General features: G+C 40.9%; 1 protein-coding gene across 3 annotated transcripts; it reads right to left on the minus strand.

Moving 5' to 3' along the window:
• Positions 1–4,891: 4,891 nt before the first annotated feature.
• On the minus strand, positions 4,892–16,596 carry ZC4H2 (zinc finger C4H2-type containing). 3 transcript variants are annotated; one of them, XM_015860221.3, is made up of 5 exons: positions 16,422–16,596; positions 11,697–11,868; positions 10,493–10,665; positions 9,782–9,944; positions 4,892–8,801 (listed from the first exon to the last, which is right to left on the minus strand). In XM_015860221.3, exons 1-5 carry the CDS (start codon positions 16,472–16,474, stop codon positions 8,688–8,690), a joined length of 675 nt encoding a protein of 224 aa, XP_015715707.1. In that variant the 5' UTR covers positions 16,475–16,596; the 3' UTR covers positions 4,892–8,687. The 3 variants fall into 3 exon arrangements, 2 of the variants coding, with proteins under 2 accessions (XP_015715707.1, XP_015715708.1); XR_014945054.1 differs by having other exon boundaries at positions 6,045–8,801; positions 9,782–10,408; XM_015860222.3 differs by lacking the exon at positions 9,782–9,944.
• Positions 16,597–17,540: the final 944 nt, after the last annotated feature.

Raw genomic sequence — 17,540 nt, forward strand, 5'->3', positions numbered from 1 at the left:
TTACACAGTGACTTCTCTATGGAGCTCAATATGTAAGTTGCCTGACAACAAACAGCAACAGCACAACCCTGCACCCCTTAAGCAACAGAACAAGTTTACTGCAACAAGACACAGCAGTTTTCATGTGCAAAGGTAGCAAAATGAGGTACAAAGCTTGTTAACATCTCTATTGTGGTGAAACACCATCTCTTAAAGTTGCAATAAGGACTGAAATGGTGGTGCAATGCGATAACTTGAGGAGAAACACAGCAATAAGAGCAGGGTGGCAAAGTCCTAGGCTTCAGCAAGTGAGGATAAGCCCAAAGGGAGCAGATGTGGACACAGAAACAAAGGGAAAAAAAGGTTCTTACCCTTAGAAGGCCTCAGGTAAGCAGGAATCTCCAGCAAGATAGCCTTATCTCCCCTGCCAACTCTTAAATGAGGTCTGGGAAGGGGTGGATCCTGGCTCGATCCCTTCCAGTCATACAATGACACTGCATGCACTTGAGCTTCCCTGGGTTGGCTCTGCCTTCCCACCAGGTGGCTCCATCACTGCTTCAGGCCATGACTGAGCATTTCTGCTATATGTGGCAACTTCATCATAAGAGAAGAAGAGCACGTACTCTACCCATGACGAGCATGTATTCTACCTAAGTGTCCTCCCCATGACAGCTGTGCCATTTTGTACAAATTCAGCCAGTTCATCCCATCCTCCCTCTTTGGTCTACCAGTTATGATAATGGCATCCTCCTCTCACCCATTCACTGCCACTGCCTTCTAAAAGCAGAAACAGCAGTGTGTCGAAAGCAGACATGTCTACCTTTCCCATATACAAATGTTACTGCAAGGGAATACATACACAGAGTGCCTTCCTCTAAGCAAGAGAAGGAATGCCTGAGATCCCAGTGAACTACAAGAACTACCTAAGCACAACACACATGGAGAATGTTTTACTGTTAACTTTTTATTTTCCCCTGCGTATTTTTAATTAATTAATTAATTTTTAAATAAAGAATTCAGATTATGCTGCAGCCTCAGCTTTCAATAACACAAGATTCCAACAACAAGACACCCATAACGCAAAAGACTTTTCCCTTTGGTTTCCATTCTACATGCAATAATCTTGAATTTATTACACTAACAGCTGGCTATTTCAGGTTTACCCACTGTCATTTTTCTTCTCTTGAGTTCTGCCAGCTCTCGCTGCTATGTCTCCACACATTCTGGTGTGAATCCATGGAGCACAAGGCACTCAGGGTACGGCTGATATCTCTGCCATGTACTGCTTTAGTAATTCCTAAGGAAAATTCATCAGACACAAGGAGACAGGTGACCTGGGCAGTCAGGGGTTTAGTGACTCACAACAGATGTAAGAGAGAGAGCAAGGCAACTCTGAGTGTACACAAACTGTATCTAGACATACATATCTCACTGTATCTATACATCAAATACAAGATACAACAACAACAAAAACCCACAACTTTCCGCACAGAGACCTTTGTGGTATGGAGTGTTCATGCAGTACAGGGACAGCACACCCTTTTTGCACTCAGTCCTACTATGGTGCTGGTTTATCAACAACATTTCTCTACAACACAGGATATTTGTCAACCAACTCAGCTCCGCCCTGACAGAGTTTTAGATAAGGCAGCCTCTTCCAGCAGAACCCAATCACAGTGCACAACTGGCTCAAAAAGCACCTTTCCAGTAACTACTGCCATTCCTTATGAGAACATCAGCAACTAGAACAGTTTGTAACCAAGGCAAGACCTAATCCAGTGTTACTCCAGAACTCCTGCAAACACAATAGGAAATTAAACACGGGAATCACACTGGTGAAGCAAACATGAGACAGTCATTCTCAGTACTAGGTAAGACTGAAGAAACACCTGCTCACATATGGATAGATAAGGGTGTCTGAAGATCTCATTCAGGCCGAGGCTTGGTGCTGGGAGCTGTCCTCATGTTGGCCAAAAGCACAGGATGATGTTCTCTCAGCCTCTGTCTTGTTCATATTTTAATGTATTTGTTTACAAATGTCTTTCTTGCACTCCATGTTGTTTGTTTTTTTGGTTTTTTTGTTTTGTTTTGTTTTGTGTGTGTGTGTGTGTGTGTGTGGTTCTTTTGGTTTGGTTTGGTTTGGTTTGGTTTGGTTTGGTTTGGTTTGGTTTGGTTTGGTTTGGTTTGGTTTGGTTTGGTTTTTTAATGCAATAAAATGGGTAGTTTTAGACCCTAACACATCTATGCATCTGTAGGCAGGCATTGCGCATAACTGCAGTTTTGTGTGGACAATTGTTATTTCCATAAAGATGAATGAAAACAGTGGTTTTCCACTTAAATTCACAGATGGAAAACCTTGCCTCTTGCAAGACAGCCAAGAGTTGTACAGGCCCACCAGGATCTGCTGCAGCTTTTTGACTGCCCTTCTTCGCTCCTGCTGCATCTGGAGATGCAAGATACAAAATACTGTGGGGTTGGGGAGGGGGGAAGACAACTTGTTGTATATAGATCTTTATAGTATGGAGTGTCCGTCTGTTTATGGTATGGTGTCACGCACACACACTTCTTAGTTCTACTATGTTGCTTTTTCTATACAGCACTTGGAGTTTTCCAGCCACCAGAGCTCTACCCTGTTAGACCACTTGTTATGGCAGCTCCTTCTGGCAGGGTCCGATCACAGTGCTGTAACTGACTGAATACAAAACTTTCCATTTACCCCCTACCTTTTTCACCACTACCAGTCTGAGCATAGCACACCTTCCAGGCTTTTTCTGATCAACCAATCAGAGTGTAGCACTACTTCCTACCTCTTGTCAGCCCAGCCAATAACAGCAGAGCACTACATCCAGCCCTATTTCAACTCAGCCAATCAGATCACAGTGCCACATTCCATCCCTCAGCATTGCAGATCCTACCCCCTTCTCCCCCACCTTCAGCCCAACAAATCATCGTGCAGAATAGCTTTCTGCCCTTTTCAGATCTACCAATCAGAAAGCACTGACATATCCCATTTCCACCCCACACCCCTCCCTTCAGCTCAATCAGAGTACAGCGCTACATCCCACCTCTTTTTATCCCTGCTAATCAGAGAACATTATCAGATCTCACTATCTTTCAGCCCAACCAATCAGAGGACAGCAAGACTTTTTTCCCTTTCCAGCCCAGTCAATCAGAATGCAGTCAATCCTGGCCTTTTTGGGTCCACCAATCGTAGCACTTTACCACCTCCCACCGCTGTCAGCCCAAACAATCATAGTGCACAGCAACATAGCGCTCTTTTCTAACCAACCAATCAGAGTGCATCAGAGTGTCACGGTTTGAACGAAAAATCCACCTGCGTCCATGACAGGGGGCCGTGGGCCCCGGAGGGGTCCTAGGCCGAAAGGAAAAAAAGTTAATTAGGAAAAGAAAACAGCGGCAACGATCTAAGGAGGCGCACTTATTTGCTAAATACTATATCGAAATACAGGATAACACAATATAATACAATATAATTGAAAATTGAGCTAACGAATCAAGCAAAATAGGAGAGAGAATGAGTCCCGTAACCGAGAGGCCTACTGTGAATCTAGGCGAACGGCTGAAGGCTCCCACACACTCCCCTGAACGCCAGAACTCGAAAGACGTCAGTCTGTTCTGTGACTAAGTTAATATAGAGTCCAGGTCCCGTGACCTATCGTGTTGTTCTCTGGGAGATGTAGTCTTCTTCTGTAAGTTGCAGATTCAGTAAAATTATTCATGCTTTATATGATGTTATGATGTGGAATACTGATAGCAAAATTACAAAATTATTAAACCATGACACAGAGCTTCCTGTCAATCTCAGCACAACAAATCAGAGCACGACTCTAGTTCCCTCCTTTTTTTAATCCCACCAATCAGAGGGCAGAACAGCCCAACCAATACTAGTGCAGTCCAGCTTTATGCTGTTTTCAGCCCAACCAATCAGAGCACATTGCTGCATTCTGCCGTTTTCAGCCCAAATAATCAGAGCATGACATCGTTTTTGGGCTTTTTCAGACTAATGTACCAGAGAACAGACTTTTTTAGGCCAACCAATCAGAGCAAAATGCTGCATCCTGCCCTTTACAGCCCAACCAATCCAAGCAAAGCATATCACAACACCCTTTTCAGCACAGCCAGCCAGAGCCTGACATAGCTTCCCAACCTTTATAACCAAACCAATCAGATCGTGGTTCTGCTTCCAGGTCTTTTCAGCCCAATTAAACTGTGAGCATCAGTGCTTCCTGTCCTTTGCAGACAGACCAATCAGAACGTGGTGCTACTATTGAATAATAGTTCCTCATCCTGGAATAACTCCTGAATGCAACCTGGACTTGTGTTCGTGGATTCAGCATCAGAAATTGCTCCAGCACATTGGGTGTGAATCTTTGACATCTACTTCGAGCTGTAGGGTAATTCAGATCACCATTGGGGAACATTGCTATGAGGGCACCGATCACACAGCGGTTCCTACAGCTACTCAGGACTGCTCCCAGAGCTCACCGGCCACACGGGGCATTCAGGGGCACACTGAGAACCTCTGTGGTGCTATCAGAACTATCACATACGGTGAGCGCTCACTTGTATGTGTGTGGTGCCTGTACCTCTCTGGGTATCCAGCAGCCCGTCAACAAAATTGGTTTCAGGCCATTGTGGGAAATGTGATTTTCCAACGCGGCGCAGCACGGGGGTAAGTGGAGACACGGGACGATGAACGGGGGTCTTTCCCACGGCTGCCACGGAGTCCGTCCATCCGCTCGCTTCCCGCCTCTTCTGCATGTACGGCAGCACCTGCAGTACCGGATTCCGTTCAGCAGGGGGTAGCGGTGAGGACCGCAGCGCCAGCCACACACTGAGCGGTTAGTATCAGAGACGCTACCTCCGCTTATCCGTGCGGAAAAGAAAGAGCGACGTAAAAGAAAATTTTATTTAAAAATATCGTACAGAGAAGTTAACAGGTTAATCCCGGCCAGAGGAACAAAATATATTAACACAGAAACCATTTAAACACTCCAGGTATCGTTAAAACACCTAAAAGCTAAAAGAAAACTCTACTTCGAGGGACATAGCAAACCATAAAATAAGCAAAAGCACCTTCTGTTCTTCATTTGATCTGCTCGTACAGCCCTGCCTTCTTAAATAGCCTGGTGCCCAGCACAGCACACCAGCAGCTATTCGTTTAAAAGCAGGTAATGGAACTTGAAGCCACGTGCACTGTTTAGGAAGCCAAAGTTAAATTCATTAAGCGCAATTATTAGAATTTGGCTTCCATTTTCTTTATACATAATGGAGTCCTTGGCAGTCAAGTTTTAGTAAATGAATATTTTTTATAGTAAAGCCATTTTACACAGTAAAATGTTTTCATCCTTTTCACGTGAGCATAAATAGGGTGGTGGGGATAGGGAGATGCTTGTGAACTCTTTCCCATTTGGCTGCAGAAGAACACGACTACACCATTCAGGGTAGATGAAAAACTGGGGAAGGACCCCAGAAATCAACTACAGCAAATCCTGGGATTTTGTTGCCACTTGCATATATGTGGAAAGGGAATGACAGAGACCAAACCATGGGTTAGAAATATAAAAGTCTTCTAAAGGATTCAAGGTTAAAACAGCCTCTTGGCATATGTGACAAGGGTTTCTTTGTGGCTATTAAGATAATTTAACCTGAATATGAATGAATTTAAGTGAAGAAACATCCTGAAAGAACTTCAGGTACAAATGAAGTGGCCATTTTTGCAGAAATACCATAGTTTTGTAGTAAAAATTGCTCTTCAGACAGCTGCCTCCTCTGACATAGCAAGGAATCGATATTGTCTCTGAAGTCTCTCAGGAAAGCTGTCTGAGAGGAAAGCACCAAGGCTGTCACCAGAAGAGCTCTTCAGCTTTCCCTAGAGAACTGCCTGCCAGATAACAGATTACTACTTCCCCAAGAAAGATGATGCTTCTCTCCATCCCTCTGCCCTGAACACCCTTTAATGTACAACATGAATTTTTTGTCTCATTGGAAGAGTTTGACTGTTTCTCAACCAAAACTCGCTTTTCATATGACTGAACTTCAGAAAGGATGTGCAAACAGATTTATAAACAGTAATACGTGATCGACAGAAATACAGTATGTCATATACATTTTTTTTTCCTTTTTTAAAATAACAAAACCTTGTTCAACACAAGGGCACAAGAGAGTAGTTTAAAACAAAAGCAATAATACTAAACTGTCATACAAAATTAGGAAATGGTGCATTCTTAAGCATGCTCCAGTCTAGAACTCTAGAGATCCCCAAGAAATAAAGAACCTGAGAAAGCAATAGTGAAATAAGAACAGCTAGGACTAACCCCCATCTATTTCAGGACTGTAAATCAGTTCTAAAAGACTACACTTCTACACACACTACTTCATTGCAAGCCATTCACTCATTCTCCAATGTCACTAGTTCTTAAATTTAAGAATATCTATCACAAAAGTATGCTGCTTTAATACATGCAGATTGAAGGAGTCCATATGCTGGTCTTTAACCCTTTGTATATCTTCCTTCAATCTCAACAGGAATTGCTCTGAGCAAGGTGTACAGCATACAGTCTCTCTGACATATAAAGCCAGAACACAGTTTGTGTTAGGAAATATGCATAGAGAGTTGGGGCACTACTGCCATGTGGTAAAGGAAGCATCAGGTCACACCATTCTCCATCATCACTAACTCCCAGTAAGTAACCCTGGGTAAAAGAGCTTTCAGAATTCATTCTTTACATCTTTTCAGTGGCACATAGTCAACATTCTGTCTGCCCTGCTTACAGATATTTATTTGGTTATGAAACATTAAAATGGGAGAATACTGACTGAGCTTGGCATAAATTATAGGACTACAGTCAATAAAACACTTGTGTATTTTATGTCAGAGTTCAGAAATTATTGGCAATATATGTGACTTGGACAGTAAAATCATTTTGTGTGAATTTATACAATCCTCACCATATGGAATAGTTCTGACCAGTGACTCAGGGCTTCATTCTTCTTTTTTAACAAGCAGATTTTGCCAACATCACAATGCTAGTATAGTAGTAGAAGAAAACTTGGTCTAAAATAAAAGGGAGGGAGGGGGGTAGGAAGGGGACACACAAATGCAAACAGGAATTCCCTGTATCCTGAAGTTAGTGAAAATAATATAGAGTTCCACAGATCAACCATGTTGGTAACAAAACTAGAATTAGAAATAGCTAAGTCGTGAAGTCCAAGCTCCATAGATGGGTCGCTACCACTCTCCCTGTGGGAGAAACTGTTACGTGAGATGAAAACAGATACAGGGATGTGCCTACAGGATTCTGCAGTCAGGATTCTTCTGGTACACATGCAGAGAAAGTAGAAAACATGGGTTGAAATAAAATTAATTTCAAAAGCGCTTATTAAAAGATAAAACAATAGGAAGTTTTGGTTATGGGGAAAAAACAAAACAAAACAAAAAATCACAACAACTCTGGTGAACTGCAGGATTTTTAAGTTGGCACTGTTCTCAGTACATGTTATCGAACTTCCCTGTAATCCAGTCAAGGATATATCTGCCAAAGGAGATTTTTGCTGTAGAATCCAGAAAGAGGAGCCGTGCAGAATGGCTGCTGTTACACTCTGTGGACATACTGGATTTATCTTAGAGCCTAGAAGGACCACTAATGTATTCATTTCAGTTTTCCGACTGCTGAAAATAAGACCACCTTATCATGTGCACTGCTTTATCATCTTGCCATTTTTAGTTAATTCATACACAGGCTATGACTGGATCCCTTTTCCAAACTTTAAGCCAAATTTGATTGGAAGTACAGTCAAACTCCAGTAAATAAAAATTCACTTGTGTCCTTAGTGCACTGATTTCTTGTATAAACAGTTTTTCCTGTGAATTAAAAAAGCAAAGGGAAAAACACACAATATTTGATACCTAAGGCTATGCAATACTACTAGCTTGGAAAACAAATTGTTCGTTAGTAACACAAACCAACCATTTTTTTCTGCATTTCAAATGATCTCCTGTTATCAGAAGAAGATTGAATAATCTTTTAGTAACATCTACCTTTAAAAAGTCAACTATTTGAAAGGACAAGGGGAAATGGTTTTAAATTGAAGGAAGGAAGACTTAGGTTGAATGTCAAGGGGAAGTTCTTCACAGAGAGAGTGGTGAGGTGCTGGCACAGGCTGCCCAGAGAGGCTGTGGATGCCCCATCAATCCCTGGAGGTGTTCATGGCCAGGTTGGATGGGTCCTGGGCAGCCCGGGCTGGTATTAAATGTGGAGGTTGGTGGCCCTGCCTGTGGCAGGGAGGGTGGAGCTTCATAATCCTTGAAGTCCCTTCCAACCCAAGCCATTCTATAATTCTATGAAAAACAGGACATAAAAGTATCTGTGGTAACTGCATTTGGCCAATAAGCATAGCCTAGGATAAGAATAAGAATTAAGAAGAATTCTATATTGCTTAGGAATCCAAAAAATAGAATGATAGAAACATTAAACCGTAGCACCATTACTACTTATTTTCCTAAAACATCCTAAGAATCAGAACAAAATTAAAACAGAACAGGAACATTGTGCTTACATTGCATTGATAGAAAACAATAGATTGGTCGTACTTGTGTCTGTACTTCAGTAAAGTCTGGCCACATTTACAGTTCTACTGGAATGGTATTGGAGAAGGTCACACTTTGCTCAGCAGTCTTCTGAGTTTCATTCGTCCTGTTTCCTTTTGGGCTTTTTGGGATTCCGAGATCGACTTTTTGCTTTGCAGAGCGGGCAAATTGGTGCATTCCGATGTATTTGTTGGTGACAGGACAAACAGGCCTGAAATGCAACATTGCAGCCTTTCGTTATAAACATTTAGAGTGGCACTGATACATTAGTTATTGGGTATCATATCCTAAGATACAGTACAGAAAAAAAATAACACAGACTTCTTGCTTTCAAAGGCAAACCAAAGCCAATTTGGATTTCCAGATCTCTGAAAAACAAGGCCAACTAAAAAAGAAGAGTATCTCATTGAAGTGAAGCTACAAGTCAGCAAACACATGCTTCAGGCTTGAATTTAAAATTTCAGCATGAATTTTTTTATTATCATTATTTTTAAGCTTTCTGCATGTTTTAAAGACATCTGTGTGAGTAACATCTCACTGAGCCAGAAGTTAAAGTGAAAGCTGACTGCAGTTCCACAGAATTCAAGACAGAGAGCGTGGTTAGATGAATTCTACACATGCAACACAAGATACAGCAGTCTGTTTTGTCTCATACTAAACCCTTTAACTTCCATTTGAATGAAGCATATTGCTCTCAGAAAGTTTTTTGCTGACCTTGCCCTAAACTTGAAGTACCATGAAGTACATAACTATGAAATATACTTACCTCAGTTTAACCTCTCAATCAGCGAATCTTTGGAACCTGATTGGGATAGATACCCCTGTAGAATTACTTTTTTCTTTTTTTTTTAAGTGACCACAGATAGAGCTGAGTATAACTGTTGATGATAGTACACCTCCCTTAAGTGCTTACGGTTAGTTTGAATTAATCCATACATTAGTCTTGCATTGCTATGGAGTGTCTTGGGTCATAAACTAGTCAAATAAAGCAGAGCCTTGTCCCTAATCCTCAGTGACTGGGGCTACTAGTTTAAGTCAACTGGGGTTGCTACTGATTTGAACCTCTACAGAAAAGATCAGAATCAGGGCACATTGTTTTTCCTTTTTGTAAATACTGATCAAATTTACAAGCACTGCATATGCCAGTGACACAAAAGAAAAGAAAAAACCCAGCACATTCAATTTCCTAACCTTCATTGGAGGTGGCTGTTGTCTGAACGTTGCTGTCTGTCTGGTATCTTGCTTCCTAGCCACCTGCAGTTGTTGGGCAGCTGCTGCAGCTGCAGCCAGAGACTCTGGGATGGGAGGCTCCTGTGGTTCTGTCTGCCATTCTGCTTTCTGCTTTTCAAAGTAGCTAGACCAATAAATAAATAAATAATTAAAAATAAGCACCTTCTGGACGCCATTATTTTACGGAAAAATTGGTGTTAAAGTACAACGGTTTGTATTTCCATGCTACATTCTTCCACTAGAGTCAAATTGCCTACATTTCGACACAATTAGTCTGTAAATATAATTGTTAGTATTTTCCTTTGCATTTGTACACATCAGAAAGATTTCAGAAGAATGGCAACAACTCTAAGTTTCTAACGCATCCTGATTCATAACTGAATATAAATCCAATAGGCTATAAAATGTATAATGCACACACTTTATGTTTATTAGTGTTAGATTCACTTCTGAAAACCTATGTTTATATTTTATTCTGTTGAAGTTAATATTTTAATATAATAGATGCATAAATTTGTAGTGTCTAGCTGCTTTCAATGGAAAACTATTTCTGAGCAAATCCAGTGCCTCTGAAGTCCTTTCTTCCATCTGCCAACAAAAATATAATGGCAAAATAATCAGTAGAATGAAAAAATGGTGTAAAGTCCGACAGCGTTTGCTTTGGAGACTTACTCAAGGGACAGTTTCTCCTCTTCCTCACATAAATCTGGCAGCCTCTGCAAGCCCAGTGTCATTCGCAGAGCATCCACATGCTCCTTTAGGGGCTTGTACTCCTCATGCAGGCGACGAGTTGATTCCAAGAGTTTATTGAGATCATTCTCAGACTGCTTGATAGTATTCTCCATCTGAAACAGAAGGATTAATATGGTTTTAAAAGGACAGTTCTTTCAATAGCTCTCTGAGCAAAGAAACTGTGCCAAAAAGAAAAGCTTTTTCTCACCCAAGTTGGAAAAGACTGAAAACAATACAATAGTCAAGCAAAGAGTTTTGGTTAGGAGTTAATTAGCAAGCTAAGAAAAGGTTCCTGCTTCTCTTACTGCAGTAAATGGAAAAAGAGGCAGAAAAAGACCATGTTAGAGAAAAGAAAGAGAGGATGAAACTTACTGAGAAAAGTTATGCAACTAGGTAGAGGAACAGAAAATTCAATTGAAAAATATTTGCAGCCTGTGCATCCAGTGCATAGCTTGTACTTGCTTGTAATGTGAGAATGTTTTGTCTGTGGTGCAAAGCATAGATAACTTCAGAGCTAAAATTCACGGTACAGTCACGTCAGTGCCCTAAAGTAATGAACTTTCCACTTAGCCCTTCTAGTTGACTAGTATTCCTTCTTTATAAGCTGTTTTTCTCTTATTTGTATTAATTCCCTTCAGGCTGGTGCTTCTTACTGTACTAAGGTAATGTCTTGTGGTTCCACTCAGTGATGAAGATCAGCTCTTTCTAACAGCTTCACAAATATCACACATTTTCCCAAAATACCTTTTCTTCCAAAACAACAACAATAACAAAGTCAAAAATCCCAACTAGCTGCCTCTAGCTGCTAAATGAGAAAAGACTAAAAGAATCATTTTCTATGGGACTGCCAGAATGAAGTTACTTTGACTACTGGTGAAATTCTACAATAGACTTGGTCATCCAGCCCTTTCATCCAAATACCTTCCATGCCAACATCATAAAATACCTCAGGCAAAGCAGACAGGGGAAAAAAAAAAAAAAAGACTTCCTATATTAAATTTACTTTGTAGGATCCTAGAATGGCGTTGTGTTCTAAAGTGCAGACAACTGTACCAGTAATCATACACTGACGTGTAATTCAACAACTTGCAGCTTTATTCACATAAAACTGTCACAGACTGTCTGCACCTGGACTGTTGCATACCACATTAATATCAGCATGGATCAGACGCAGCTCCTCCACATGTGCCATCTTCTCTTGCAGCAGCAGGTCCATTTCTTGTTTGTATTCTTTCAGGTGCCTCTCCTCAGATTCCAGGGCTTCAAACTCTGCTTTCAGTCGTGCCTTTATTTTTTCCATCTGTAAAGTCTTATTCCTGGATCCCAAAAATAATTACAAATACAAAGGGACAGTAGTAAGTAATGGTAAAATATTATTGTGAGCCGTCACATTGTAGGTGAATGAATATACGAAGCAGGCATCAGTAATAGACAGGGGTGAAAAATAACACTTATTGAGTACTTCTCACATATTTGTAAATATTTCTGAACACATTCTGCATTCTGGTTTGTTTTTTATTTATTTTTAAGAAGCAGAACAGCATACTGCTGTCATGATCCAGCAACTGTCCAGTTTGCTGAACAGAGCAAACAGCATGTTCTTGCTCTTGGTCACATTCACAATGTATTTCTGTACCAGAGGTCAGAATACGACATGCCATAGCCAATAACCCAACAGTAGTTAAGCATTTATAAGAACAACCTACAATATCACTTTTCAAACATGTAATAAAGACTCCTGGGATCCCTTGCTTCACCTCGTGTGAATCAAACAAGAATGCAGAATTCCTTTTTAGTCACATAACACCTACTACATTGATCTCCAGATTTTGTTCATTACACAGTACACTTCCTATGGACATATGGACACAATGTAAGAAAGAGCTGGGGAAAAGGGAGTTTGTGTTTTGTATTTAATTTTCCTCATCCTCACACAAAGTGGAGCAAGTTTGATTCAATTTCAACATGAATAGCAAAGATGACTAGAACGTACTCTGTAGATTACAAGGAGTGGACTTCCAGAGGAGCAGAAAAAGCTAAGAACAAGGATTTCACACCAATCCTGTTTTCTCTCATTCTAACAAAATTTTAGAGCTAGTCTAAGGGCTAGTCTTTAAAGTACATGGCAGACATCTATAATAGATTCTTGTCTTTGACCAGAGCTTCCCCTCTGTCACCCTTCCTCTTGGGGACACTCGCATTGTGACTGTGAATCCTCTCAGTCTCCTTGTTCCTGTTTTCCAAATTAGCCTCAATTGGTGCAACATATGCTTATGCCCCAAGTTTTTGCAACCCTTTTATTGACTGCCTGAGACATCACTGAAACACCACAAGGAACTGGCACAACAGGCTTCCACCACTTGCTGAAGACCAAGGGAGAAAACTCGGTCAGTCCCTGGGACAACCAGCTGTGGTCATCTATTCCAAGAATTACAGCTTCAGATGTTCCCTCTTTTATTTCAGGAGCTTATGAAGCTACAGAAGATATCATAAATAACTTTTTTTATGGTGGATATCAGGAAGATTTTTTTCTCAGATAAAGTGGTTAGGCAATGGACTAGGTAGCCCAGGGAAGTGACACCACCTTGGAGGTGCTCAAGCAAAGGGTAGATGTAGTACTTAGGGACATGCTTTAGCAGGCAACATGGTGGGGCAGACAGATGGACTAATTTCAACCTTCAAAACTTGATTAGGAATCAAAAGTAGGGTGAAGATGACACATCACACAGCCAGAGGAGATCACCTAAACACGTCAAGTTTCTTAAAATATACACAGCGTGTCTTAAAAAAACAAACAAACAACCTTTGAACAAAAACAAGCTGCACTTATATATACCCAATTTTTACAGATGAATAAATGAAATTTGAAATGGGATTTATGGACAAAGATTTATTTAGCAATTTGTTTTTGGTTTTGGTTTTTTTTTTCATTTGATGTACAGCTATACTTACTATAAATATTGAAGTTATACTCATAAAAGAGGTCATTGCCATCCTCCACTTTAAATGTGGAAATACCCCATTAAAAGTATAATCTAAACATTTACCCTTGTTTTCGCCAGACATTATTTATTTGAAACACTCATTTAGTAGTGGTAGCTTTGATTGCTGAAACTAGGAGGATTTGTTCTGAGTTTCCACTCTTGTGTTTATGACAAGCATTTATCTAACAGGATGGAAACAGATTACCTTTCACACTGTTACTAGGCATCCTCTGCCAAACTGCTACACTAAATGAGTTGCAGGGGATTATTTCGGATCAAACAATTGGCTTTTAGTATTAGGAAAGAAAAAGTGAACATAATTAAAGCCCTTTATATTAGCATCAGGTAACAGGCAATGATACTTCGAAACAAAAACCAATATTGTGATTTCTATACTGCCTAATGAATTCTGCCCTCTTGTTCTTTGCCCTTCTATTTAAGTTCTTTGACTGCAAAGATAACAGTAGTAATTTGTGTCCCAGTATGACATTAAGCAGTGAAGCTGGCATCTGCTGTGGATAAGTTCACACACACTCTCTGATCTTCTGGTCAGAACACTGAGGTCCAGTCTTTACATATTTGCTTAATTTTACAGCTAGGATTAAGTTAATTTACTTAATGCATATCAATAAGTATGTGCAGATACATCTGGACTGGGGGCTTATACTTTTACTGACAGCATTAATTCCATGCTAATTGTGTATATTTGTGTGCATCCAGGAAAGTATGTTTTCAGAATCAGATTCCAGAATTCAATCAAAAATCCAAGTGAGCTGCCTTTAATATGACAGAGAACACCGGCAAAAATAAGCAATTTCTTTTATTTCAATAGTAACGTTTGTTTTTTCCCTCTGCCTGTAGAATAGTACCCTGAATGCAAAATAAAAGAAAGCCTGCCAAATCTATCAAAGGTGTATTTGCTTTGTAAGCATAAGAAAGTCTCGTAGTTATTTTGTTATATTTTCACATAATTAACAGATATTTTAAATAGGTAGTTTTTTGACCACTTTTTGTGAAAGGAAACTCAAAATTGACACCAATGCCTCAAGCAGGATTTTTGCTTGCTTGTTTTAATTTCAACTATGTTCAAGAAAATTTACTGATACATCATCATCTAGTAAAGCTATTCATGTCACATTCAGTGTCTTATACCATAAACTAACCTAAAAAACGTCTTAATTGCAGTGCTAATGTACTAATTAAATACATTATCAGAAAACAGATTGCACCATAAATTTCCGAAAACAAGATACCACTCTCTCTGGAAAGATAATTTAATGAGATATTTAAATTTGGTGTTATAATAATTGGACCTCAAATAGGTCATATCTACACCTCTATTGTAAAAGAGCATGCCTAATATCTGACTAGAAAAGCACTGCTCTTACTCTGCAAAGCAGGTACTATCCCACCTTTCCCCACATGTAGTCTTGGAATGCTAGACACATGAATATGTTTGCCTGCTCTTTGTTCATCTTCATGGTATAGCATGAAAACGGCGAAGGCCTATACACTGTTGTCTTCTTCACCCCTTTACATGGGTAAAGAGTGTTTATTAGAGGTGCCAGGCAGAAAGACATCTCTAAAGCAACTTTCGTGCAGAGACAGGCAGCAGCTCCTTTGTCCACTGGCCTATCCTGCAAACATACCGGCCAGCAGCCTCTCTTCAGCTGTCATGCTCCAAAACACTTCTTGCCACTTGGACGGTTACCCACCACCAGCTCACCCTTCAGCTCCCAGCTTCATTTCAGACTGCTGCCCACGCTTTCTTTGTAAGATGTTCTGGCTTTGGATACATTAATTTCTGCTAAATATTGACAGTTTAGGCCTTACTTAGTCCTACGTCCAAGAATGACTATGTCATACCTAACGCTTAGAAAAACATATCTCTGAGCAAATGAAGCCATGAATTGTTGTTTACGATCCCTTCCTCTTTCAATGCATCCTGTTAGATATGCTGTATGGAGAGCACTATATACAAATTCCTGTTGTATCACATTGCACAGAACAGCAGAGCAAGCCAGCCGCCTGCCTTTGTTGCAGATCCTCCAGATGATGACAGAAAATGCCTAGTGCTGGTGTTTCCCTGTTCATCCCAACCTCGGCACACAGCTCGGATCATCTCTTCGGAGCGGCAGCCAGAAACAGCAGGTAGGAAGGCTTCTGCTATCTTTCCCTGCCCGTCTTAAGCACTGACTGCTTCACAGGCTCAGACGCTTCCCTCTTCCAGCAGACACACACACTCCACGCTCCCCCACAGGCCGCAATCTTAGAGCAGTACAACCTCCTCTGCCCTGGCAGCTGAGCAGCCCCACGACCACCCCCGAGTCTCAGCCCCGCTGCACTCAGCCGTCCCAGTCCTGCTCAGACACTCACTCCATGCCATTCTTTGGGGCACACCCATCCTCATCTTTCCGTGACAACCCCTTCATTTCCCAACCTGTTAAGGCTTCTGCCGGTGGAGGGAGAATGGTGAGACGGAATGAGGCAAAACAGTGAATTTACAACAGAGAGATTTAGAGATAAGAAATTATAATCCGAAGAGCTTAAGAGAAAGCATCCACAGCCAAACACCTCTCCCCCAGCTGCACGGGGTTGAATCTGCCTTTCCCACCTTCATGCTTTTCCTTGTTATGGTATTAACGAGCTAATTCTCTGGAAACCTACGACCATTGCTGCCGTTTGCTGCACATTCTACTGGCATTTCCCAGCTCTAGATGTTCCTTTTCTAACTTGAAAAATGTATTTTTAGCTCTTATCATAAAACTTGGGGTGGTTTTCTTTCCCTCAGTAGCACAATAGCTACTTTCAGATCGATGCAACTAATTCACTTCCCCGAGGAGAAAGCTGCTTCACGTAACTGATGCAGCACAAAGCAAACATACCTGATCTCCTTGATGCTCTCGAGTTTGCACATGATCTCTTGCTCATCTGCCATGCTTTTCACTCCGGATTTAAATCTACTGTGGAATGTACAAAATGCCAGGGGGAAAAAAAACAATACATACAATAGACACAACGTAGTCACCACCTCCTACCATACGGTCTCTGAGCCTGTGCGGTAGGCTCTAGTGGGAGCTATGGGACTTAGAGTCCAGCTTCCTCAAACTGCCTAGGCAGGCGGTCGGCAGAAAGACTACAACACCCACAATGCAAAGCACAGCTTCCCCCATCCTTCTTCCTGCAAGTATTTTTTAAATCAGCTTGTATCTCCTCATTACGTCAAAGGTTGTTAGGAGTGCAAAGAGGGAATGAGGTGCCCTCCTGAGGTCTGTGCAATATTAAGCATTTCATTAAAATCGTGGAATAAGCATGAAGGGATTATTTGATGTGATGATGATTTTAACGTACATTTCCTTCCCTCCTCCCCCTCCCCCTCGTCCCCGTCCCCCCCAAAGCATGCTATATCCATTATTACTACTATGCTGTGTTCTCCTAGCTGTTCTGATTTAGGAGAGAATCTGGATTTCAGTAGAGATATATCTTGTTCTTTGGGATTTTCTTTTGCATTTCTGCCACTATTTGTAGCATTTTTAGTTTTGAAAAGAAAAACAGTATGCGAATGCCAGGATAAATTGATGATTCTTCACAAGTATACCCTAACAATTACCCAGTAGTTTCCCGGTTTTTGTGGTCATGCTGGGTTGAAAGAGCAGTATATTATAACAAGTGAAATCTCAAGGCCTTCACAGCAGGGAAAAATGGATCATACAGTCTTCAGCTTAAGCATGTTTACGTGTACAAGCATTAGTATCATAGTCTAATGAATACACTGGACCACTCATCAGTCAGTAGCATGAGGCCAATGAGAGCAGGGCAATTAAAGTGGGATATATTACCGATCTGTTACATATGAAAGGCAAGTAAAAATGGACATAATGTAGAGGAAAGCAGCAAGACTGATAAGAGTTTTGGGGAACATGAAATGCACCTATATGTGACAGTGTTGCCAAAGTAGCATGGCACTTGCTTGATTTGCTTGATTCAGGACTTGTGGTCACAGA

Source organism: Coturnix japonica, chromosome 4 (assembly GCF_054131305.1).
Source record: "Coturnix japonica strain WE chromosome 4, WE-NBRP24, whole genome shotgun sequence".
Lineage (NCBI taxonomy): Eukaryota > Metazoa > Chordata > Aves > Galliformes > Phasianidae > Coturnix > Coturnix japonica.